Source organism: Schistocerca americana, chromosome 1 (assembly GCF_021461395.2).
Source record: "Schistocerca americana isolate TAMUIC-IGC-003095 chromosome 1, iqSchAmer2.1, whole genome shotgun sequence".
Classification (NCBI taxonomy): domain Eukaryota; kingdom Metazoa; phylum Arthropoda; class Insecta; order Orthoptera; family Acrididae; genus Schistocerca; species Schistocerca americana.
The window spans coordinates 655,605,057-655,631,509 of NC_060119.1; the positions used below are offsets into that span (position 1 = coordinate 655,605,057).

Consider the following 26,453-nt stretch of genomic DNA (forward strand, 5'->3'; position numbering starts at 1 on the left):
AAGAAAAACATTCTATATCGAAATGAAGATGCCAAAGTGCAGTGGAAGTAATTTGTTATTAAAAGAGTCAGCAGCAAATGGTGACTTGCTAGTCCAGAGACACTGCTATATAACAAGAACTGTCAATATCATTGAAGAAGAGCCAAAAGGCGAACAGGGTGTTCCATTAAGAATTGCTAATATTAGTATTGCAGAAGTGGAACACTGCGAAGAACTACTGTTGCAACAGTGCTGAACACAGATTCACAAGATGTGACAAGTACCTACTAAGGAGTAAGATGTACAGGTAGTAAATTATTGTCCACCTAATGACAGTATGAAGAAGTGACAAAGCATTCTAACCAATCGTAGAAGAGATGCTTACTAAATTAAACCTTTTGTCGCCAGCAGACCAAAAAATAATTTCCCCAGTGCTACTTGGCTTCTCTAATATTTTCTGAGAATGGAGTAATATTCCAGCATGTCCCTTAGTCCGACACAGGATACATATGGGAGGAGCAGTACCCATCAGTCAATGACTGTACATAATTCCATATAGTCAACAAGCCTTAGTAAAATAGGTGATTAATGACAGCTGGAAGCTGGGTCCGCTGAACCTGGAGAATGATCACATCCACCCTGGGTATTGCCCATGGTACTTGTCAGGAAAACACAGAGAAGAAAATTAGTAAAAGTTTTATTGTGATTAGAGGAAGATGAATTCTGTAACATTACTGGGTATTCATTCATTGTCAAATCAGGTACACTTCTTGGATTATCTTGGTTCATGCAAACTCATCTTTGTTTGTGATTTAACCAGTGGGTACAATTGTCTGACTATACATCCAAATGACAGGTCTAACACCATTTAACATACATACAGATGTATACAGGTATAACCGTATTCCTTTCGATTTTCAGAATGAGTCAGCAACATTTCAACGACTGGTGGATACTGTCCTCTGAGGATGAATGCCCACACAATGTCCAAGTTATCTTGACGATGTTTGTATTTTCAGCCAAGACATACAACAGCATGCAGTATTGGAAAGACTGCACAGTGAAAAATCTTTTCCTATCCATGTCAAAATGTCATTTAGCTGTACTTGAAGTAGAATATTTAAGACACAGGATAACAGCAGATGGAGCCCAACCTAACTTAAAACCAGTAGATGCTGTGAAAAATTATCCAGAATTGGTGAATGAAAAAGATCTGCAGGCATTCCTAGGGCTTGCACATTTTTACTGGAGATTCATTCAGACATATGCCGATTTAGCACACATGAGAACAAGAACTCAACAAAGGAGCAGTTTTTACTTGGAGTTCCAAACATTCACTATCAATGCAAACACTAGAAACAACTTTGATGCCTTCTGTATTGGCTTATCCAGACTTTGAAAAACCATTCGTCTTGGTTATCGACACATCTAATTTTGCAGTCAAGGAAGCCTTATCATAAGAAATCGAATAACAGCATCCAGTTTCATTCTCTTCTTGCCTCTAGAACAGAGCCAAATGCAATTACTCAACTACAGAAAAGGAATTCTGAGCACCTGGCTACAGCATAACCTGTAACTAATGTTTCTTAGTTGGCTGAGAATTCACTGTAGTAACACGTGATGTAGAACACAAATAGTTGCTAAAACCAAAGGATCCCTTCAGTAGATTAGATACACGGAGCTTGTGTTGAAGTATGCACCAATTCAACATATTTCATTGATTTGGAAAACTACAGAGCAATGTCAAAGGATTAAATAGGAAAGTCAAGAGTATATGCGTGGATGGATATGTGTGTGTGTGTGCGCGCGAGTGTATACCCATCCTTTTTTCCCCCTAAGGTAAGTCTTTCCGCTCCCGGGATTGGAATGACTCCTTACCCTCTCCCTTGAAACCCACATCCTTTCGTCTTTCCCTCTCCTTCCCTCTTTCCTGATGAGGCAACAGTTTGTTGCGAAAGCTTTAATTTTGTGTGTATGTTTGTGTTTGTGTGTCTTTCGACCTGCCAGCACTTTCGTTCGGTAAGTCACATCATCTTTGTTTTTTGATAAAATTTTCCCACATGGATTGTTTCCCTCTATTATATTAAAGTCAAGAGTATGTTTCACAAACAGCAGGCCAGAGGAACTAATGAATATGCAACAGGCCGACATGCAGTGTCAGTCCTGGAAACAGTATCCTAAATTCAAAGTACAGATTTAGTAACCATTTAGTAAAACATTTATGTATTAGAAAGGATAAAGTTATAAATGAGACAGAACCAGCAGTGAAGCACCATACCAAAAGCAGGCCACAGCCAAATTGGTTACTGACTGCCAGTTATCGCATAATTTTAAATGATAATACATGATTGATTTAATAATTCATGCAATGATAACCATGCCATCATTATTATTGTATGAAATAGTTTTGAAAAATAGAAATAATGAATCTTCTCTCTTTTATGTATGTTAAATGCCATGGCTCATTTTTCTCAGGGTGCTATCACCAACAATAGCATACATATCCCAATGTGAAGACATCTGTCCTACCCACGATGGATTAAAATCCTTTTTAACTTTTACGCAATAATACATTTAAACAATTCTTAATTGTTTTTTCTGAGCGGCTGGATGTTACAGGATAGCTGCCTATGTGCAATGGCAGCGTATGCATTTATTGATATTGTCATTAATAAAAAGTGTCCCTCTGGCCTAGTGTGAATTGCAAAATATTGCAGGATGCCGTTTTCAGATTATTAAAATTATTCCTTTTATACTTTTAGTATTATATGACTGTTGGAAGAACTTACATAATTTTTGTCAATAATGATGTCGCTACAGCCTTGAGCTTACAAAGAAATGGCCAGGGCAACATTCAATCATATACAGGATAGGTACTAGCTACTCACAAAAATATGCACTACAATTATTAATCTCATATTTATTCAACAAAATTATATTCCTGCTAGAAATAACTGCATCAGTTACAGACCATAAAAATTTAACATCTGTCAGCGAGGACTGCAGAATTGACAAGACAGTGAAACAAAAACCACTCATCCTTATACAAAAAAATACAGATAATAATATTTATAATTCTGATAGCATAGATAACTCTTCTCCATTGTTAAGTCTCTGCAATTTATTTCTACTATTTTTTACCAGAGGCAATGTTATACAGTTGACTGTGAAGTCAGCAGCTTCGCAAATGTGTCAATGAAGAAAGGCAGCACCTACCGACACCAGGCCGGTCTACAGGGAGTACTGAAACTGAGTTATCACCCCTCACCAGACTATTCCATGAGGCACACCAACACCACTGTTACAGTGACATCAGCAGGGAGCAGCAGTATTTAAGTGTGTTTGAACCAGATCTTTATCGTCAAACAGCTGGGCAGTTGTATGATGTTGAGTCTGAACGGTTCAGCGCTGCACTGATGATGCAGACACCTCTACCTCCACGGGGATGCAATTGCTGCTGCCTGCTACCCTGTGCTGAAGAAAGCCACAAGTGGTGCTTGCCTGCTGCTGTCAGCACAGTGGCAGCATACAGAAGAATCTGTATCAGCACTGCGCTTCCTCAAATGCGCATACACGCTGCTCATTGTACACCATCACTTGCAGCCACAGGGCCGGAATATTACAAGGCAGCACCAAACCACACCAGAAAATAAGAGTACACTCAGGAGACTGTAAGCTGGGTAAGTTAATAAAGCACCATTGGTTTGTCTGCAGCTTTCTCATATGTCACTCTCCCAAACCATCTATGGATCCTACAATGCCCATGGAAGACTCTAGCACATCCTGGCAAGCAAGATTTATTCATTCCCACCTTCTGCACCATCATAGTATTGATTTACATCTTGATTACTGTAATAGTGAGGGATTATAGTGTACGACAAAACATGAATAAGCTTCTAAAGCTGAGTAGTACTCTCCCCAATTTCCAAATGTGTATGCACATATAATATTTACAAAATTTTTGCTAGGACCTATTCTCAAAAGAATGTAGGTATTTATAGCTGGAATCTCGTTCCATAGTGACAGTGTTTAAGCATTTTATTTAGATCCTTCCCAGTTAGTCAAATTTAGTCCTTGTGTAAGCCTACCATGCAGCAAGAATGGTGGATTACTGGGAAACATTATATCTCATTCCAGACAAAAAGTAAGTCAGGTATTTTATTGTTTCCTGTAAATCTCTGTTTTGACAAGCTCTTTAGTATCAGGGAATGCATTGTTACAGGTAATTATTGGTTTTATGCTTAATTATTTAAGTATTGCTTATTATTATTATTATTATTGTTATTGCTGTTGTTATGGTCTTCAGTCCTGAGACTGGTTTGATGCAGCTCTCCATGCTAATCTATCCTGTGCAAGCTCCTTCATCTCCCAGTACCTACTGCAACCTACTTCCTTCTGAATCTGCTTAGTGTATTCATCTCTTGGTCTCCCTCTACGATTTTTACCCTCCATGCTGCCCTCCAGTACTAAATTGGTGATCCCTTGATGCCTCAGAACATGTCCTACCAACTGACTCCTTCTTCTAGTCAAGTTGTGCCACAAACTCCTCTTCTCCCCAATTCTATTCAATACCTCCTCATTAGTTATATGATCTACCCATCTAATCCTCAGCATTCTTCTGTAGCACCACATTTCAAAAGCTTCTGTTCTCTTCATGTCCAAAATATTTATCGTCCATGTTCCACTTCCATATACGGCTACACTCCACACAAATACTTTTAGAAATGACTTCCTGACATTTAAATCTATACTCCATGTTAAGAAATTTTTCTTCTTCAGAAACGCTTTCCTTGCCATTGCCAGTCTACATTTTATATCCTCTCTACTTCGACCACTGTCAGTTATTTTGCTCCCTAAATAGCAAAACTCCTTTACTACTTTAAGTGTCTCATTTCCTAATCTAATTACCACAGCATCAACCGATTTAATTTGACTAAATTCCATTATCCTCGTTTTGCTTTTGTTGATGTTCATCTTATATCCTCCTTTCAAGACACTGTCCATTCCGTTCAGCTGCTCTTCCAGGTCTTTTGCTGTCTCTGACAGAATTACAATGTCAGCAGCGAACCTCAAAGTTTTAATGTCTTCTCCATGGATTTTAACTCCTACTTCGAATTCTTCTTTTGTTTCCATTACTGCTTGCTCAATATACAGATTGAATAGCATCAGGGAGAGGCTACAACCCTGTCTCACTCCCTTCCCAACCACTGCTTTCCTTTCATGCCCCTCGACTCTTGTAACTGCCATCTGCTTTCTGTACAAATTGTAAATAGCCTTTCGCTCCCTGTATTTTATCCCTGACATCTTCAGGATTTGAAAGAGAGTATTCCAGTCAACATTGTCAAAAGCTTTCTCTACGTCTACAAATGCTAGAAATGTAGGTTTGCCTTTTCTTAATCTATTTTCTAACATAAGTCATAGGGTCAGTATTGCCTCACGTGTTCCAACATTTCTACAGAATCCAAACTGATCTTCCCAGAGGTCAGCTTCTACCAGTTTTTCCATTTGTCTGTAAAGAATTCATGTTAGTATTTTGCAGCCGTGGCTTATTAAACTGATAGTTTGTTAATTTTCACATCTGTCAACACCTGCTTTCATTGGGATTGGAATTATTATATTCTTCTTGAAGTCTGAGGGTATTTCGCTTGTCTCATACATCTTGCTCGCCAGATGGCGGAGTTTTGTCAGGACTGGCTCTCCCAAGGCCGTCAGTAGTTCTAATGGAATGTTGTCTACTCCCGTGGCCTTGTTTCAACTCAGGTCTTTCAGTGCTCTGTCAAACTCTTCACGCAGTATCGTATCTCCCATTTCTTCTTCATCTAGCTCCTCTTCCATTTCCATAATATTGTCCTCAAGAACATCGCCCTTGTATAGACCCTCTATGTACTCCTTCCACCTTTCTGCATTCCCTTCTTTGCTTAGAACTGGGTTTCCATCTGAGCTCTTGATATTCATGCAAGTGGTTCTCTTTTCTCCAAAGTTCTCTTTAATTTTCCTGTAGGCAGTATCTATTTTACCCCTAGTGAGATAAGCCTCTACATCCTTACATTTGTCCTCTAGCCATCCACACTTAGCCATTTTGCACTTCCTATTGATCTCATTTTTTAGACATTTGTGTTCCTTTTTGCCTGCTTCATTTACTGCATTTTTGTATTTTTGTATTTTCTCCTTTCATCAGTTAAATTCATTATCTCTTCTGTTACCCAAGGATTTCTACTAGCCCTCATCTTTTTACCTACTTGATCCTCTGCTTCCTCCACTATTTCATTCCTCAAAGCTACCCATTCTTCTTCTACTGTATTTCTTTCCCCCATTCTTGTCAATCGTTCCCTAATGCTCTCCCTGAAACTCTCTACAACCTCTGGTTCTTTCCGTTTATCCAGGTCCCATCTCCTTGAATTCACACCTTTTTGCAGTTTCTTCAGTTTTAATCTACAGTTCATAACCAATAGATTGTGGTCAGAGTTCACATCTGCCCCTGGAAATGTTTCCCAATTTAAAACCTGGTTCCTAAATCTCTGTCTTACCATTATATGATCTATCTGACACCTTCTAGTATCTCCAGGCTGCTTCCATGTATACAATCTTCTTCCATGATTCTTGAACCAAGTGTTAGCTATGATTAAGTTATGCTCTGTGCAAAATTCTACCAGGCGGCTTCCTCTTTCATTTCTTGCCCCCAGTCCATATTCACCTACTACATTTCCTTCTCTCCCTTTTCCTACTACCGAATTCCAGTCACTCATGACTATTAAATTTTCGTCTCCCTTCACCATCTGAATAATTTCTTTTATTTCATCATACATTTCATCAATCTCTTTTTCATCTGCAGAGCTGGTTGGCATATAAACTTGCACTACTGTAGTAGGCATGGGCTTCATGTCTATCTTGGCCATAATGCGTTCACTATGCTGTTTGTAGTAGCTTACCCGCACTCCTATTTTTTTTTTATTCATTATTAAACCTACTCCTGCATTACCCCTATTTGATTTTGTATTTATAACCCTGTATTCACCTGACCAAAAGTCTTGTTCCTCCTGCCACCAAACTTCACTAATTCCCACTATATCTAACTTTAACCCATCCATTTCCCTTTTTTAAATTTTCTAACCTACCTGCCCGATTAAGGGATCTGACATTCCACACTCCGATCCGTAGAACGCCAGTTTTCTTTCTCCTGATAACGTCTTCTTGAGTAGTCCCCGCCCGGAGATCCAAATGGGGGACTATTTTACCTCCGGAATATTTTACCCAAGAGGACACCATCATCATTTAATCATACAGTAAAGCTGCATGCCCTCGGGAAAAATTACGGCTTTAGTTTCCCCTTGCTTTCACCCGTTCGCAGTACCAGAACAGCAAGACCATTTTGGTTAGTGTTACAAGGCCACATCAGTCAATCACCCAGACTGTTGCCCCTGCAACTACTGAAAAGGCTGCTGCCCCTCTTCAGGAACCACACATTTGCCTGGCCTCTCAACACATATCCCTCCGTTGTGGTTGCACCTACGGTACGGCTATCTGTATTGTTGAGACATGCAAGCCTCCCCACCAATGGCAAGGTCCATGGTTATTATTATTATTATTATTATTATTATTATTATTATTATTATATTTCTTTCCTTTCTCAGATGTTCTGTCTGGTTAAAAATGGAAAGTGACGCGGACCTTGATCAAGCGTGACTTCCTTGTAACTGTATGGTATATGTTACATTGCATTTAGGAACTTTTGGGTAATTGAACATGTATCAATAATTACAGATTTCTGTAGTTGTATATATACATTTGGATGTATTGCGCTGATGTACTGGTGGATATTGTGTGGTATGACTCCTGTAGCTGACAGTATAATTGGTATCCTGATGCCTCATGTCCTTGACTTCCTCAGCCAGTTGGATGTAGTTTTCTATTTTTTCTCTTGTATTCTTCTATATATTTGTTGTATTGGGTATGGATATTTCAATTAGTTGTGTTAATTTCTTCTTTTTATTGGTGAGTATAAGGTCAGGTTTGTTATGTGGTGTTGTTTTATCTTTTATAATGGTTGTTCCAGTGTAATTTGTATTCATCATTCTCCAGTACATTTTGTGGTGCATATTTTTATGTGGGAACGTGTTGTTTTATTAGCTTAAGTTGTATGGCAAGTTGTTGATGTATTATTTTTGCTACATTGTCATGTCTTCTGGGGTATTCTGTATTTGCTAGTATTGTACATCCGCTTGTGATGTGATGTTTCTATTTGTTGTTTGCAAAGTCTGCATTTATCTGTTGTGGTATTGGGATCTTTAATAATATGTTTGCTGTAATATCTGGTGTTTATTGTTTGATCCTGTATTGCACTCATGAATCCTTCCGTCTCACTGTATATATTGCCTTTTCTTAGCCATGCGTTGGATGCGTCTTGATCGATGTGTGGCTGTGTTAGATGATACGGGTGCTTGCCATGTAGTGTTTTCTTTTTCCAATTTACTTTCTTCGTATCTGTTGATGTTATGTGATCTAAAGGGTTGTAGAAGTGGTTATGAAATTGCAATGGTGTAGCCGATTTATTTATATGAGTGATTGCTTTGTGTATTTTGCTAGTTTCTGGTCGTTCTATAAAGAATTTTCTTAAATTGTCTACCTGTCCATAATGTAGGTTTTTTATGTCGATAAATCCCCTTCCTCCTTCCATTCTGCTTAATGTGAATCTTTCTGTTGCTGAATGTATGTGATGTATTCTATATTTGTGGCATTGTGATTGTGGAAGTGTATTGAGTGCTTCTAGGTCTGTGTTACTCCATTTCACTACTCCAAATGAGTAGGTGAATATTGGTATAGCATAAGTATTTATAGCTTTTGTCTTGTTTCTTGCTGTCAATTCTGTTTTCAATATTTTTGTTAGTCTTTGTCTATATTTTTCTTTTAGTTCTTCTTTAATATTTGTATTATTTAATCCTACTTTTTGTCTGTATCCTAGATATTTATAGGCATCTGTTTTTTCCATCGCTTCTATGCAGTCACTGTGGTTATTCAATATGTAATCTTGTTTAGTGTGTTTTCCCCTGACTATGCTATTTTCTAACATTTGTCTGTTCCAAAAGCCATATTTATATCATTGCTGAATACTTCTGTTATCTTTAGTAATTGGTTGAGTTGTTGATTTGTTGCTGCCAGTAGTTTTATATCATCCATGTATAGCAAATGTGTGATTTTGTGTTGGTATGTTCCAGTAATATTGTATTATTTAGGATACTGGATAGTGGATTCAGAGCAAGGCAGAACCAGAAAGGACTTAATGAGTCTCCTTGATATATTCCATGCTTAATCTGTATTGGCTGTGATGTGATATTATTTGAATTTGTTTGGATATTAAGTGTGGTTTTCCACTTTTTCATTACTATGTTTTTAGGAACTGTATCAATTTAGGATCTACTTTGTATATTTCCAATATTTGTAGTAACCACGAGTGGGGTACACTATCAAAAGCTTTTTGGTTATCAATATATGCGTAGTGTAGCCACCTTTGTTTAGTTTTAGCTTGATATGTCACCTCTGCATCTATTATCAGTTGCTCTTTACATCCTCATGCTCCTTTGCAACAGCCTTTTAGTTTTCCTTTAAAATCTTGTTCTGTGTTGTATGTGTCATTAATTTCTGTGTAATGACTGAAGTTAATATTTTGTATATTGTTGGTGGGCATGTTATGGGGCAATATTTAGCTGGGTTTGCTGTGACTGCTTGATCTTTAGGTTTCAGATAAGTTATTCCATGTGTAAGTGTATCAGGGAATGTGTATGGGTCTGCAATTTAACTGTTAAATAATTTCGTTAGATGTGAATGTGTTGGGTGAACTTCTTTAGCCAGAAATTTGCTATTTTATCTTTTCCAGGGGCTTTCCAATTGTGAGTAGAATTAATTGCTCGGGTGACTCCATGTTGCAAAATTATCACTTCAGGCATTTGTGGTATCATCTTGTATGTGTCTGTTTCTACTTGTATCCATCATGCATGCCTGTTACGTTGTACCGGGTTTGACCATATGTTGCTCCAGAAGTGTTCCATGTCTGTTATGTTTGGTGGATTGTCTATTTTAATGTGTGTGTTATCTATTGTCTGGTAAAATTTCTTTTGGTTTGTGTTGAATGTTTGGTTTTGTTTCCTTCTATTTTCACTCTTTTTGTATCTTCTAAGTCGTTTGGCCAATGCTTGTAATTTCTGCTTCTTTTCATCTAATTGCTCTATTGCTTCTTGTTGTGAGATTTTACCTAATCTTTTTCATTTTTGTCTGATATTTCATTTCTTATAAATTGTGTTAGCTGTCCAATGTCTTTTCTCAGTTTTTCTATTCTGATCTGTAGCCTGTGTTGCCATGCTGGTTTTGTGGGTTTCTTCTGTGTGTTGGTTGGTTCTGATCTCTGCCTAGTGTGTATATTTAGTGTAGTGAGTGCTCCTATATAAACCAGTAGTTTTAACTCTTCCATAGTTGTATTTTCATTTATTTTGTTGTGTATGATTGTGTTGATAGTTGTTGTTGTTGTTGTTGTTTCGACTTGTGGGTTATTTGGCGGTCTATGCAAGAATGGTCTAATGTCTGTATTTGTGTCTTTGTATTCTATATATGTCAGCTGAAGTTTTTCTTCTATATCTAACATGTGTGTCACTTCGTGTTCTACTTGTGCTTGTTCTGGTGGCTGTCTTAAGATTTCGTTTTCCTCTGATTGTTTAATTGATGCATGTTGTTCTTTGTTTGTTTGCTCCGGGAGGCTTGAGTCCATTACTGTAATTTCTTCTTCTTCTGATTGCACATTATTTTGTTCCAGTATTTGTTGTACTTGTTTGATGTTTTCTAATTGTGACTGGGGTATCCTGTTATTTTTTATTATTACACGGATCTGATCAGCTAGCCGTTGTTCTGGTAAAAATTTTAATTCTGGATATCTGGTAATAAATGTTGTGTATACTTGTGATCTGTATCCACTTGTGTTGGTTCCTAAGTTTGTTGCTTGGTAATAACAGAACATGAGGTGTCTGTTAACTTCATCTGACCATCTCATCCTCTGTCTGTTTTCCTTCTAGGGTGGTTGCAGGAAGCATATCCGCAAAACACCTCTATTTGGATTTAAATCATTTTCCGTGTGGCTAGCAGTGTCGTTACCATTGTGGACGGGCATAGGCTTCAAGTGTCGTCCCCAGCCATGACAGCGCTTGTGCGAAGCTTCATTAGTTCTGTCCTGAACCAACTAATCGCACTAAAAGGGGGGTTAGCCCTATTAGTAGTTTGTTCTTTTCGTCGCCTTTTACGAATGGCAGAACATATTATTGTTATTATTATTATAATTACTATTATTATTATTATTGTTGTTGTTGTTGTTGTTGTAGATGAAATGTTCCTCCAATTACCTACTGCAGCTCATTACTGAGGGCACATTCTCTCTGAATTCTCCACTTAGAGTGCTATTAACCCTTTCAGACCCTCTGGCTAAAATTGTGTGCATGAACTTATATTGTGTCTTAGTTGCAACAGAAGTACTTTTCCCAATGGAAACCTCATGTATGCATTTGTGAATTTTCAGCCCACTCATCATGCACAAGTACTGCCAATTGTTGGAAATCACTATGAAAATATTAGCAAGGCAACAGCGTGCAGCAGCTTGAGTCCACCAGAAATCACAAAGGCGGTCAGTTTGCTATATAATACAGTATAATTGAGTATATTTATTGTTATTTTGCATGGTAATTATTGAATGATCATTTTACTCTTTATTACAATACAGAATATTTTGTAAACAGTTATTTCGTTCCATAAAATGAAGCCAAGTGTACAAAGTATGTTTTGGCTCAAAGGGGGTAAATTATGCTGCCGCAAAAGTCTTTGGTCACTTACCTAACAGCATCAAAAGTCTGACAGATAGCCATATAGCATATAAAAGGAAATTAAAAGAATTTCTTAATGGCAACTCTTACTCATTAGATGAATTTTTGGATATAGTAAGTGGGTAATTTCGTCACCCCCCCCCCCCCCCCCCCAAAAAAAAAAAGTGTCATGTAATATTTTGTGTAATGTAATATCTTGTAGAGACACCTTTTATTAACCTGACACGTTCCACATCATTACGAAGTGTCGTATTCATGATCTATGGAACAAGTACTAATCTAATCTAATTTAATCTAATATGTGGAGCTATGGAGGCACCATCTGACATATACCTCACAGTGGTTTGCAGAGTACAGGTGTAGTTTTAGATATACACACCACAATCCAAAAAAGTTCTTCATTTATAAACGACTTTGACCTATCTCAGGAAAAATCAGTATTCAACTGGAGTACAAATACCAATTTAATACTTACCTGAAATATGACTTTTGCACCATCATAGAAAAAGCAGTCTATTATGTTGACAGCACTTTCATATGGCATCACACTGGGAAAGATAACAGTACAATATCAGATTCAGTTTTAATACATGTACCCTTAGTAAAAAACTATCTGTATGAGGAATGTGAGTGAAAGAGAAGAAGGTATTGGGAAGAAAGGCTGGCAGTGGTGATAGTGGTGGTGGTTTTACAATATTCATATTAGCAACGCAATATCTAAAATGGAATGATGAATTTAGTTTAATAACTGCAGAATCTTCCAGTTCTCTACTGATAACTGTGGCAATGCAATTTTCAATAGGCACATCAAACATTCATGTGTAAAATACTTCAATCTGTGTTGCCTGCCACTCCAGGTGTAGTTATGTCAGCATTCTACAGTGGTCTCAGTCTGCCCTTACTAATGAACTATTCAATTCTTTGCATTGACACTGTTTCTTTGTTTTACTGTTGTGACTGGCCTGTATCCATTACCACTGCTCTCTTGCTTGGTATTGGATTGTGATACAGTTTCCTCTTGACCTACCTCCCTTAGCCTGTGATGAGTTAATGCACTTCCAGGTTTTGACGCCACATTTATTTAATGCGTTTGTGCCGAGTTTTAAGTGAAAATAAATCTTGGGAGCTGTGAGATTATCTATTTCTTGCTCTCTTTTTTATGGACAAGTCCAAACAAATGGCAGTACCTGGTAGAAGGACTGTAAAGCACAAAGAAGCCTGTCTACCATACAGAATTTTCTCAAATCCTGAATTCAGACGTATGAATTGTTTAGTACCAAACTGTGAACTTTTATTCTCATCATGTTGGATCATAAATGCCCTAATCTCATTCTTCTTTTCTCCATTTTTTTCCTATATTTGATTCTTGATATGTTCTAATTTATGTCCCTTGAAACATAGCAAGTTCAGGACATCAGCCTGTTTATAACAGTCCTCATTTCACAAAAACCACATTAATACGTCCAGATTTTCATAAATGCACATTTGAAACTTCTTTACATTTTTAATTTATCATCACAGTTTTAGTGTCCCAATTTTACAGAATTTGGCCTAAAATTGTTTAGAGAACTAATACTTCTTAAATTTTAGGGAATGCAAGGCAATAAAATTAAATGAAACCCCCATAATGAAACTGATTTACTTAGATGTGATACTACAATAATACCACATCCTTTCTAATGTTCTACAAAATTATATTTATTTGGTAAAATCTCAGCTTTTGGCTTCCCCGGCCATCTTCAGGTGACAACTGAATGTATCCAACACAAATAAACATGATTTATGACATTCACAGTTATTATTAGTACAGAAGAAACAAAAATGACACAGTGTTTACACAGGGTATATATGTGGGCAGGAAAAATAAATCCCATATTTTTCTGGATTTCCCAGTTACAAATATACCAGGTGAAAATACACTTTCTCGGGTGAAAATAACACTTTTACGAGTGAAAATACTCTATACCCTAGGTGAAAGTACCTCTTTTCCATGTTAAGTGACAATATACTTTCCCATGGAGCTTTAAAACTTATCAATCCTTTGAATTGTTAAGGTTTTATACACCAGTGTCGAATTTTCCAACACTTTTTTGGAAATGAAACCCAGCAAAAATAATTGTTCTGGGAACACTTTTGATGCGCAGTAACATGTACATTGGATATTTTTGTGTTATGAAAGTATAAATACAAACTCCACCAAATACATTACGATAGTTTCCAAAGCACTGAAATCGAGATTGTGATGTACTTTAGTCAATCATAGCTCATGTCGCTAGCTCATCTCGCAAGCCAATGACAGCAGGTATTCAGAGCATAGGACATGTGATGCAGTCAGCCAACAGCAACAACAGCAAACACACAAACAGATAAAGTTAATGGTTTAAGTTAATTATAGGTACAGTATAGCTAAAAGAAAAGCTAAGCTTTCACATAAAATACAGATTGTCAAGAAATTTTTACTGTTTTTTTCCAAGGGTATGGTTCAACAGGGTCCTAAGTGCACATGTTAAACTGCAGCAGCTGAATATTTTTGACAAGCACAATTATAAATTGTGACAGTGTCAGCAGTCAACAAGATCAATAGGCTATCCGCAGTGCACTCTATTTATTTTGGAACAGTTTATTTAGCAATTTAATATGTTTATCACACTGACAAAACACTCATCCTTATGTTCTTGGGGTCACAATACACAATCTACAGACATGCAAACAACTCCTAATTTTCCCAAATAATTTCACTACAGACCTACAAACTGTTCCTAAATAATGCAGCACAGTGATGCATAGACATGCTCAGTAATTGTTAACTGTTCAAATAACGCAAAGCACAGTCTACAGGATTGCTCACAAAATAATGCAATCAATGCACACAAGCACCCTCCGCCACCCCCTGTCCAGTATAATGCACAGGAGGTTAGCGGCAACCCCTGCCAAGTGACGCAGCTACCCTCAAGTGTAAGGTGGTGACATCCATTTCATACTTGAGACCTGACAAATTCCTATCCAAATATGTGTTCACCTAAGAAATTGCTGAAAAAGTTGGACTCCAGATCTCTATTCAAAAGACACATATATGAAGAGCATCTGTGATAGACCTGAATGGAGGATCACTAATCCGGGAAAAATTGGACGAGTTAAGAATTTCACGTATCTCAGTGAAGTCATCCATGAGAATGGATTAGAAGAAGAAGCAATTAATGTCAGGATGAGGAAGTTAAACCAAGCATACCAACTGACAAAGAATACCTATAACAAAAAGTCTCGAGTATAGGGGCCATGTTCCGACATCATACTACAGTTGTAAAACCTGCGAGCTTATATGCATCCGAAACTTTGACCATGAATAGACAAGGTCAAGCTGAGCGGCTGGAAAAGTGAGAGTGTAGGATATTAAGGAAAATCCTAGGTAATAGATGGGTTGATGGACAATGGCGAATGAGAGCAAATGAGGACTTGGACAGCAAGGCAGAACCTATCACAGCAACCATTAAGAAGAGAAAATTGTTATTTTACGGTCACCTCATGAGGATAGATGGTGATTGACTTACAAAAAGAATATGGAGTTTCATCCAATCTAAGAAAACAAGGCCAAGAAGGTTCAAAGAATGTGAAAACGATCTTAGACAGATTGGTATCTCAGAGAAAGAAATTCCTGACAGGAACAAAGTTAGAAGATTAGTGAACCACCAACAAGGTTTTAAAATGTCATCAATGTCCAAAAGACAGGGAGGACCATTATTCGCAGGGCATAAACAGGCACTTCTTGGTGGGCTCAGAAGATATCTGCAGGAAGTCAAAGCTGGTACAAGAACAAGAAGTTGGTTGTTACCGCGCAGTCCATAGTAGCTCAACTCGATGATAATAATAATAATAAATAAATCAATAAATAAAAAAGTTCACTGCCATGCACCGAACGTTTCATAGGCTACCTGACTGATTACATTTTCCATAAAGAAATTTGATATTTCTGTAGAAAAGCCAGTTATGTCTGAAATTGCTCAAGAACTCAACTAACACTTTTTAATGGATATTTATACTTTTTTAGGTTAAAATTAACAGCCAAGATTATTATACTTTTTTTCCTTTGTTATCACGTAATTTGTAACCCTTAAAGAAGTATAATAAATGTGAAAAGATAACCTTGGTCTTCCTTTAACATATGTTACCCTTTAAGATACATCAAATGCAAATGTGCCAGTATAATTTTAAATAATGACATAATGGCTCGTCTCCTGGACCCAAAATTTTTGTAAGTGGCCAGTCCTCAAAGTTTTAAGTTTTGAATGAGATTAAAGCACTCCATGGTTTAAGAAATTCATCACACATTCTCACACATAGCATGATGCACCTTGTGTAAAAGGAAATTTACTTTACTTTCAAAGTTTCCCAAATCACCATTCACAATATTTTCCTTATTAGAAATTTAAACAGTTGTGATATCATCCTCATCAAAAGCAGTTTGTTTTTGAGAACTATTGTACAGTCTTTGTGCTATAGCCTTTGACACATTTTACTGTCAGCAGAGGCCTGTGTGTGCCCTGTGTTTTTGCAAAAAAAAATTTTTTTTTTTTTGCAAATGGTACATTTTCTTTGCAACTACAGTTTTATTTTCATGTTATTCTCTCATTTATGTTTTATTGCTGGAGCATTATTCTGCAGCAGTGGGACAAAGTAAAATTCTTTGTTGGAGTATCAGTTGTTATCAGTCAAAATTACAAAAATTTAACTGAAAACTAAAACAATGAAAAATTCAAGGAATTTTGGAAAGTTTTTGGAGTTTTTGTGGACGAAAAATTTCCTAGGTTTTTCCCAGTGTCCGGGGGCATATACACCGTACACAGGAAAACATTACAGTTTGTTACAAAGAAATAATTACATAAACTAAAAATGGGGAAAGCAAAGCTTTTATTTGGAGATACATTAAATAACTGATGAGCAATAAGATGAATTTAGTCTGAATTTAACATTTGTGAAGAAAATTTAATTTAACAAAGGGGAAAAGAGAAAACCAAGTCTGATAATTTAATACTAAGATGGCACTCTGTGCCATTTGTGTGTGTATTTCCAGTAGGGTCATCTTTTTCATTTTCTTAACGGAATGTAAACTTCATATACTGCATCATATGAATGTTTTCCATCTTAACACTGTGTCATTTTTGTGTCTTTTATACAAATAGTATCTATGTACATTGCACACCACGTTTATCTGTGTTTGCAACATTCAGTTGTCACCTGAAGAAGACCTGAGAAACTGAAAGCCAGTTCATGAAGAAATAAATATAATTTTGTAGAACTTTATTTTGATATTATTAAGGTCTACCAAGCACCAATGAAAAATTCAGTTACTCTAAATTCTTTTAATTCAAGAACAAAAACCATACCTCCAAAATATGTCATTTATGCATTTTACCATAATTTAAACTTCATAAATTATTAAGACACCAAAATTTCCTACATCCAGAAAGTCTTGAACAGCAGAATCACAAGAAGATCTTGTCATGGTGGAAAGCAATGCAATGGATACAAAAAAGGTATACATTATTTCACATGGTCCGTGACTACAATGATTTAGGGAAAGGTTTGTAAGCTAATTGTTCTGTCAAAAGTTCAAATGGGTGTCATGTTACTCTGAATTTGCTAGTGATTGGTGGTGTTACCTAAGGTCTTATGGTTAAGAATAATTCTTTCTGTATGCAAGTTATCTCCCAACCAACTTCTCACGCATTTCAAGCATTGCTGTTACTTGTCCTCACCTCCATATTTTGAAATTATCAACTGCCTACTGATACTTGCACTTACAATGAATCCCAGAATGGCACTATGCTCCTTACTAAATGGATTTGTAATATGTACTGAAGATATCAGACACTTGCCAGGATCTCATTCTTGATGCCACAGTACTTTTACTTGAGTGTTATTGTTTACCACTATTTTCTAATAATATTTACCACACTATTACTTCTGGCATAAAAGCCGCCATGAGTAAACATTACCATGTCTGTGTGTGTTTTATTTATTTATTTATTTATTTTTTTCTGTAGATACATGTGCCGAGTAATTTGCTATGACTGGAGTGTGTGAAACTGTACACAGTTAAGATATAAATTACATAAATACAATAAAAGATATAATGTAAACAAAGTTATCAAATAAAGGACATATACCCCAATTAACAGATAATTGTGTTACACTGAGGAAGGATCAGTGATACACACGGGAAGCAAAATTAAGCTAAGTATTATGGTAAGTAAATACACGAGCACCAAGAAACAAATTTTTGTATATCTATGATACTTCTCAAAACAAAATTAATTAAAAATATTTGTACAATAATTGTATGTAATGGCTATATTCATTTTCTCTCATAAATTGAACGACCATACGAAAAGAATTCTGTATTACATAATCTTCCACAATTTGTTCAAATTTTGGCAACTGTTTGAGAAGTAGTTTGATATGTGGTGGGAGTGCATTAAAAAACTTAATAACGGAGAAATAAATTCCTTTTTGAACCAGATTAAATTCCTCAATTCAATATACAGGCTGTTTTTGTTTCTTTTGCTGTGGTCATGATTTTCACTGTAGTCTTTGTGCAGAGAAAAATTATTACACACAATGGTCAACAAGGAAACAACACATAACGAGGAGGTGGTAAGTATCCTCATCTTTCAATACAAGTCTCTGCAAGAGTGTCTATGATGGACACCACTCATTACTCCAATGGTCTTTTTTTTTGTGCACTGAATTTTTTTTCTACGAGAGGTTAGTTCCCCAAAATACAAAGAAAACAACCTTAATGAATGAAAGTAACCAAAGTAGGAAGCCTTAATGGTATCTACGTTAGTCACAGAAGCAATAACTCATAGTGCAAATGTTACTGAGCTAAGTCTTTTAAAGAGATGAAGAATGTGGATAGTCAATTACATTTGCTGCCTATATAGGCACCTACTAATTTTGTAGCCTGAACTGTTTGTATTGGTTAATGTGTACACTTTACATTAATTTCTTCACGAGTTATTTGTGATGTACGGAATCTCACATAATAAATTTTATTCTGCACTGAGTGAGAGACCATTTGAAGAAAACCAATTTAAAATTTCATTGAAAGCCTTGTTCATAGTTCGTTCAATATTGTTGTCTGATAATTCGGCAGTGAGAATTGCAGTATTATCTCCAAAAAGGGTACATTTACTTTTTGTATCAGAACGAAGAGTGAGGTCGTTAATGAAAATAAGAAATAGTCGTGTGTGTGTGTGTGTGTGTGTGTGTGTGTGTGTGTGTGTGTGTGTGTTTCAGTTTCTACTTACCAATCTCAGGTTGCAATAATTTTGGTAAAAACTAACAGTAAATGAATTTACCACAACTTTTATAAAATATTATCTGTTTTAAAGTACCTGAGGAAAATGGTGAGAAACCATGACAGAGATATCATGCGTATCATTCCTAGTGCATCGAGCCGTGCATGTAGACTAGGTAGGTGTTCCAATGTGAGGTCATCCAAAACACCTTGGTCTACCAGTGCTCCAACTACACGAGTGTTGTAGTAGTCTGGGAGCAAGCTCTCACAAAGTGTTGCAAGTTGCCAGAATGCTTGTTCTTCAGAGCAGTAAATCAGAAGTACTGACGCAACTATGTTCATTGCCTGACAGTAACCTATAAAAATAAACATAACATTCACTTTTGGAAATGCAGATTTTGTGTAACCTGATCAAAGCTTTCCCATTTTCCATACGTAGTTCATCAAACTCAAGGCCTTTCACCAGTATGATCTTCTTCCTTCCCAACCCCCACATTTCAGTTTACTAGATTACTGTCACTCATCACAAGATTCACAACAAAATACCAAACCTTGATTCTTAAATAATATTGAAACTAAATGTCTTCCTGGAAGACACATGACAAATAATTCAGGGTGTTTCATTATCCCTCCAACAAACCTCAGATATTAGATACAGACTCTGGCCTAAATTAGACTTGGGTCTGTAGTATTCATTTTTAATTTATTTAGTCATACAGTCATTCCAGAATCAACATCACTAGGTGTGTTTCAACCCTTAGACACCATATTTAAAGTGGACTCAAGTTATGAAATGCAGTTCCGCCTGCTGATGTGAAACGAATCAAGATAAATAAATTAATAATACCTAACCTTTTCGTTTAAATAAGAGAATGAAAACTGACTCACCAATCTGTGGGTTTCTCCATGCATATGCAGAAAGTACCCTGCGCAGTGCTGAGATACCAACTTCTGATTGGAATGCTGGATGTTCAGGTAGGGAACGATGTAAGTCTCTCTCTATCTCATCATTTGCAGTCGATGGTTTGCCTAATGACTGGTCTACAAGTAGTCTGTAAAGACCAGGATTAGCTGCCATTTCATTTGCAGCACCTATAGAAATATATATTTGAAGAAACAAATGCAATTGTAGAATGTAACTTATTTGGTACAAAGAGCAGCTGGTTAAGAGTTTTGTAATATAGACAGAAAATCTGCTCACCACTGTGCAGCACACAGAAATGAATAGAAAGACAAAACTAGCTTCCAGCACAAAGGGCTCCTCCTCCTAGGAAAGATAGATAAATAACATTTAAGGACTTCACCTGGTAACTCTAACTAGAGTTAGCTTCCATCTTGAAGCCTTACCAGTCTATTCTTGTTCAAGCATTTTCTCTTGTGACAGGAGAGGAGATCCTGCTTCTGAATGCTAGGACTTTCTAGTCTTTATGTGCTTTCAAATGGTGCTGTTTGGTGAGTATATGTGCAAATATCGTGTTAAAAATATTTTCAGTGCATTGAATACAAGAGATGGAGGGAAGCAGGCAGACAGAGAGAGAGGGAGGGACAGACGAAGGTGGGAGGAGGGAAAGAAAGGAGAGAGGGGTAAGAAGGGCACAGAGCAGAATAAATAACTAACTACTAAAACTACAATAAAACTGACAGACAGAATGCATCACTGATCAAACAATAACTGTTCACCTTGGGTCTGCCCCGTACCCACCTACTGGGTGTGTTCTATGACATGAGAAGTGAGATGTGACCACCTGTTACATCCACACCAACACTTCACATAATCCCTTCACCCCAACATCAACTTCTCTCCAACTCCAGCAGAGATGGAAATCTCTCTCTCTCTCTCTCTCTCTCTCACTCACTCACTCACTCACTCACACACACACACACACACACACACACACACACACACACACACACACACACACACACACACTTTTTATTTGTTGGATTATTCTTTCTACTTTTCATTTTCTCATCTTCTTCTAATCAGCCCAACTCTGTCCCTACTGTAATGTCTGAAATAAAGCTTCCATAATGCTTAGTACTGTACTCTCTCTCATTTATTCTGAGGTCCCTTTTTTCATTTTTAGCTACCATTCTCCTCATAAAAGGTGGGTCCCTCTTAGCCTGTGCTTTGAGTGACCTGCCCCTTTCCCCAGCACAATCTCACCCTCACTCTCACACCTACAGTAGGTAAGAACCGGGCAGCTTTGCTGTCTTTTTGGGATTTTAACTATTTTATGAATTACTTTTCTTTTTATTTCATTTAAAGTATAAGAACATTATAGGGATTAAAATCTTGCATTTATTCTTAGCACATAAATACACAACAGTGAAAAGACCTTCACCATAAGCAGTAATCTAAAATTCCAAGACAACAACAAAAATTCTACAGCTACATCTAAACTCTGCAAGCCACCGTATGGTGCATGACAGAAGATACCCTGTACGACTACATCATTTCCCTTTCTATTCAATTCGCAAACTGAGCAAAGGAGAAATGACTGTCTGCATTCCTCCATATGAGCCCTAATTTCCCTTATCTTCATGGTCCTTATACACAGTTTATTTTGGCGGCAGTAGTTTCCTTTGGCAGTCAGCTTCAAATGCCGGTTCTCTAAATTTTCTCAATAGTGTTCTTTGAGAACAACGTTGCCTTCTTTCCAGGGATTCCTATTCGAGTTCCCAAAGCATCTCCATAATACTTGCGTGTTGTTCAAACCTACTGGTAACAAATCTAGCAGCCCACCTCTGAATTGCTTCAATGTGCTCCTTCAATCCAACTTGGTACACATTCCAAATACTTGAGCTGTATTCAAGAACAGTCACACCAGCATCCTATATGCTGTCTCCTTTACAAATGGACCACACTTTCCTAAAATTCCCCCAATAAACTGAAGTCTACCATTCGCCATACCTACTGCAGTCCATTTCATACCGATTTGCAACATTACATCCAGATATTTAAATGACTTGACTGTATCAAGGAGGACATTAGTAATACTGTACCTGAACATTACATGTTTGGTCTTCCTACTCATCTGCATTAACTTACATTTTTCCACATTTAGGGCTAGCTGCCATTCATCACACCAACTGGAAATTTTAAACCATGGAAAATCCAGGATCGAATGTAACAATATTGTGAAAAGGAAAGTTGCTACTCACCATACAGCAGAGATGCTGAGTTGCAGACAGGCACAACAGAAAGACTGTCACAAATAATAGCTTTCGGCCAGTAAGAACTTCATCAGAATTAGATAGAAAACACACACATACACACTCATGCAAACACAACTCCCACAAACAGTGTGGCCTCAGCTGCCTGAGACTGCAGTCATATGTGTGTGAGCTGCATTTGTGGGACAGTGTATCAGTGTGTTTGCAGTCCAATTCTGAATAAGGCCTTACTGGCCAAAAGCTATTATTTATGAGTCTTTTTGTTGTGCCTATCTGCGACTCAGCAACTCCAATATACAGTGAGTAGCAACTTTCCTTTTCACAATACTGTTACAGTCCAACTGGAAATTTTGTTTAAGTCATCTTGTAACATCCTACAGTCACTCAACTTTGACACCTTACCATATGCTATGACATCACCAGCAAAGAACCACAGACTGCTGCCACCTTGTCCGCCAAATTATTTGTGTATATACAGAACAACAGCGGCCCCATCAGTCTTTCCTGGAGCACTCCTGGTGATACCCTTGTCTCTGATGAACACTCGTTGACGAGGACAACACACTGGCTTGGGACTTCATGCTAGGCGAGAGATTTGCGATAAATTCAGACTAGGTAAGAGGCCAGTGCCATAGAGTACTTTTTGTAAAAACAAACTGGGATTCCACCCAGATCTGGTGATAATTTACTTTCAAATCTTTCAGTTGTTTCTCTACACCAGGAATAACTATTACTATGTCGTCTATACAGAAGTCTGTCCGATGGTCAAATGACGGCATGTTTGTACAAATGTCTGTAAATGAATTCTTGAATGCAAAATTTAAAACTTCACTTTTTGTTTTGCTATCTTTGACTGCCACACCAGACTGGTCAACAAGGGACTGAATGGAAGCCTTAGACCTACATAGCGATTTTTCTCCATCAGATCTGTTGCTAAGGTGTGACGGTGTAGTAGTTGTATGCTTCACGCATAGACCTTTTCACAGAAACTCAGATCTCTGCTAACCTGTACTTGATGTCATTTGTGTGAACCTTTTTCAACCGAGAGTGTAACAGCCTCTGCTTCCTCAGCATCTTCCGAATTTTATTATTAAACCATAGTTAGTCTTTTCCATCCTTTATCCATTCACTATGCACATAACTCTCATTTACTATGCACATAACTCTCCTGACTAAGATTTACAATCTGCTTAAACTTTGCCCATAATTCCTCTACATCCACCTCACTGGAACTGTATGATGCCAGTTCACAAAGTAAGATACTAATAACTGTTTATCTGCTCTATCTAGCAGAAACACTCTCCTAGCCTGATTTATTGACTTTCATAATCATAGCTGCTATAATGACATCATGATCGCTAATTCCCATTTCTACACTGACATTGTCGATATGATTGGCCTATTTGTAGCTATGAGGTCTAAGATATTTCCACTGCATGTGGGCTGTCGAGCTGGCTGCTCAAGACAGTTCTCAGAAAATGCGTTCAAAAGTATTTCACATGACTGTGTCTGTACCATCTTCAATGAACCCATAGATATCCCAGTCTATACTCGGCAGGTTAAAGTGGCTTCCAACCAGTGTTGCATGATCTGGGTATTTACGTGCTATTGACCACAGACTTTCTCTGAATGACTCTAGAACTATCACAACAGAATCGGGTGGCATGTAAAAACATCGAACAATTAACTTGGTTTCACCCACACATGTTATACGTGAAAAGGTAACTTCACTGTCAAACTCAATTTTGACCTCACTAGAGGAAATATTTTTGTCAACTGCAATGAACACCCTCCCCTCCCCTCCTATGATCTCTAATATGATCTCCGATGTGCCATGACTCACAAAGTATGTCAGAGCTTTCCACTTCAGGATTCAGCTAGGTCTGGGTCCCAAGAATAATTTGAGTGTGAGAGCTTTCCTGGAGGGCTGTAAAGTTGGGAGCTTTATTATGAATACTTTGACAGTTTACTGACAAAATTATTACAGCCGAAATGTCTTTATTCTGAATGCCATTTAAATTCCCTTGCTGCATATCAACCAACTGACAAGTGTTCATCAGAGCATTTCAAACTAATGCCTAGCCTAAAAAACCCTCATGTGCACTCCACAAGTACTCTGCTACCGGAGTAGCTGCTTGCTTCATGTAGTGCACTCTGACCTATCAAGAGAAGGCCTACAAATCCCCAAAGGATAATGCAGGTCCAGAAATCTGCAGCCAAAACTGCCACAGAATCGATGAAGCCTTTGGTTGAGACCTCCCACTTGGCTACAAACCAAAGGACCCCAATCAATTCTAGGAACAATGCTGCAAATTGCTAGCTCTGTTTGCACCCCGTGCATGACGCAAGCAGTATTAACCACCTCCATTAGCTGTCTGTACAAACTGAGGATCACCTCAGAACCCATGCAACAGTTGACGCCGGTGCCGACGTGAGCCACAACTTGTCTACACCCTGCACTCTACACTCTTGATAGCTGCAGGCAAGGCCACCTCCATATCTCGGATCTCAGACGAAGCCCTCCTGGCAGACATATTAAGTGCACATTGGCTTTCTTTCCAGCCTTGAATACTACATCATGCCTAAGAGGCTCCATAACATGTGCAACATTTGAGTTCCCAATAACTAGTAAAACCCCCCCCCCCCCCCCCCCAAATTGCCTGCTCAGATCCTGTTGAAGGAGCAGCCTCCTGTCCACTCAGGGCGAATAGGTGACGCCAGCTGTCCATTCTCCACATTGGGTATTCACCTCAAGAAACACGAACGCATTACCACCTGCCACTCACGCTGCTGTGAGGGCAAATCCGCCACATAAGGTGCACTAGAAGGTGCCTCGGAAGCAGAGCCCTTGGGCAAAACAAGTGACACCTGAGGTGTCCCATGTGACATGCCACATTCTCCACCACCACTACACCTTGGTTCAAATGGCTCTAAGCATTATGGGACTTAACATCTGAGTTTATCAGTCCCCTACGCTACACCTTGATTCAGCAGCCTGAAGGTGACTAACCACAGCCAAAAGCACTTCCAGTTGCTCGCTAACTGCGGCCAGCTCCTCCTGCAACCACACACACCATGCACACATCCTAGCCATCCTAGCACGACTAACTGAAGAAGTCAACTACAAAATCAGAAAAAATTCTAGATATGTAACTTACTACCCTCCTGACGTGTCACTGATGGACGCTGCTGTGTTAATGCGGTATGCAGCTGGCTGTTCAGTGAGCAACTACTGCGCTACAGACTGAATGACTTGACTCATACAAAAACTTGAGATTGAAGCTCTTAAACAGAGCAGCAAAATTTAATAAGTGTACTATGAGGAAAATACAGAAAAAGATAAACACTTAACTTGTTGCTCTGTAGATGTATATCAGCAGAAAGCTATGGCCTAACAGTGACAAACTCACAAATGGATTGCTAACAAATAAATTGGTCTCCATACCTGAAAAAGCCATCCACGTTTCTGCTCTGAGTTCATCAGGTATACCACCTAGTACAAGTCTTGCCAACTCGCTGGTTCGATACATAGATACGCCTCTTCCATATTCCGTAAAATGGGTTTCCCATTTTCGCAACTTCTCTTTCTGATGTTTAACATATTCTGCCGAAGTCTCACAGTTAAACAATGTCATCATTGGTGGCTGGGGGTTCCATTCCGGCAAGTACGCAACAGCAACTAATGAGTCAGAGAAAAAAAAAAAAATACACATCACAAAACTCACTGAATAAGGATACAACAAGAAACAAACAGCAATAAGGGCACACAATCTTCACACAGCCTGGACTGATTGTACATTTCTGAAGAAGAATTATAATTAAGTATATAAACCTTTAGTCTTTTCCTGCATGTTTCATAGCCCTTAATATCTTACATCAATCTCATTGCAACACCACACTTGTTCAAACATTCAGTTATTTGAGCAATAAATAATGCAATCTCGTGCATAAATGCCTCAAATGCCATCATTGCACCTTCCATATAATTTGTACTGATTTAAGACAAGAATGAAAAAAGCTATTTTATTGAGTTCATTATGATTGTACAGAAGGGAAAAAAATGCACATGCACAGAGACTGTAAAGCAAAAACCACGTGTATATGCAGGCACATGCACACTTGACACAAAATTCTCTCTCTAGAAA

General features: G+C 37.8%; 1 protein-coding gene across 2 annotated transcripts in view; it reads right to left on the minus strand.

The window, feature by feature from the left end:
• Positions 1–26,453, minus strand: part of LOC124608258 (TBC1 domain family member 9) — a 164,539-nt gene that overhangs the window by 81,480 nt on the left and 56,606 nt on the right. For both annotated transcript variants that reach the window (XM_047139973.1, XM_047139972.1), the window contains exons 11-14: positions 25,754–25,987; positions 20,020–20,223; positions 19,229–19,487; positions 12,310–12,382 (exon numbers count right to left, since the gene is read on the minus strand). In XM_047139973.1, the coding sequence (XP_046995929.1) occupies positions 12,310–12,382; positions 19,229–19,487; positions 20,020–20,223; positions 25,754–25,987 (770 nt within the window). The remainder of the gene's footprint in view (positions 1–12,309; positions 12,383–19,228; positions 19,488–20,019; positions 20,224–25,753; positions 25,988–26,453) is intronic.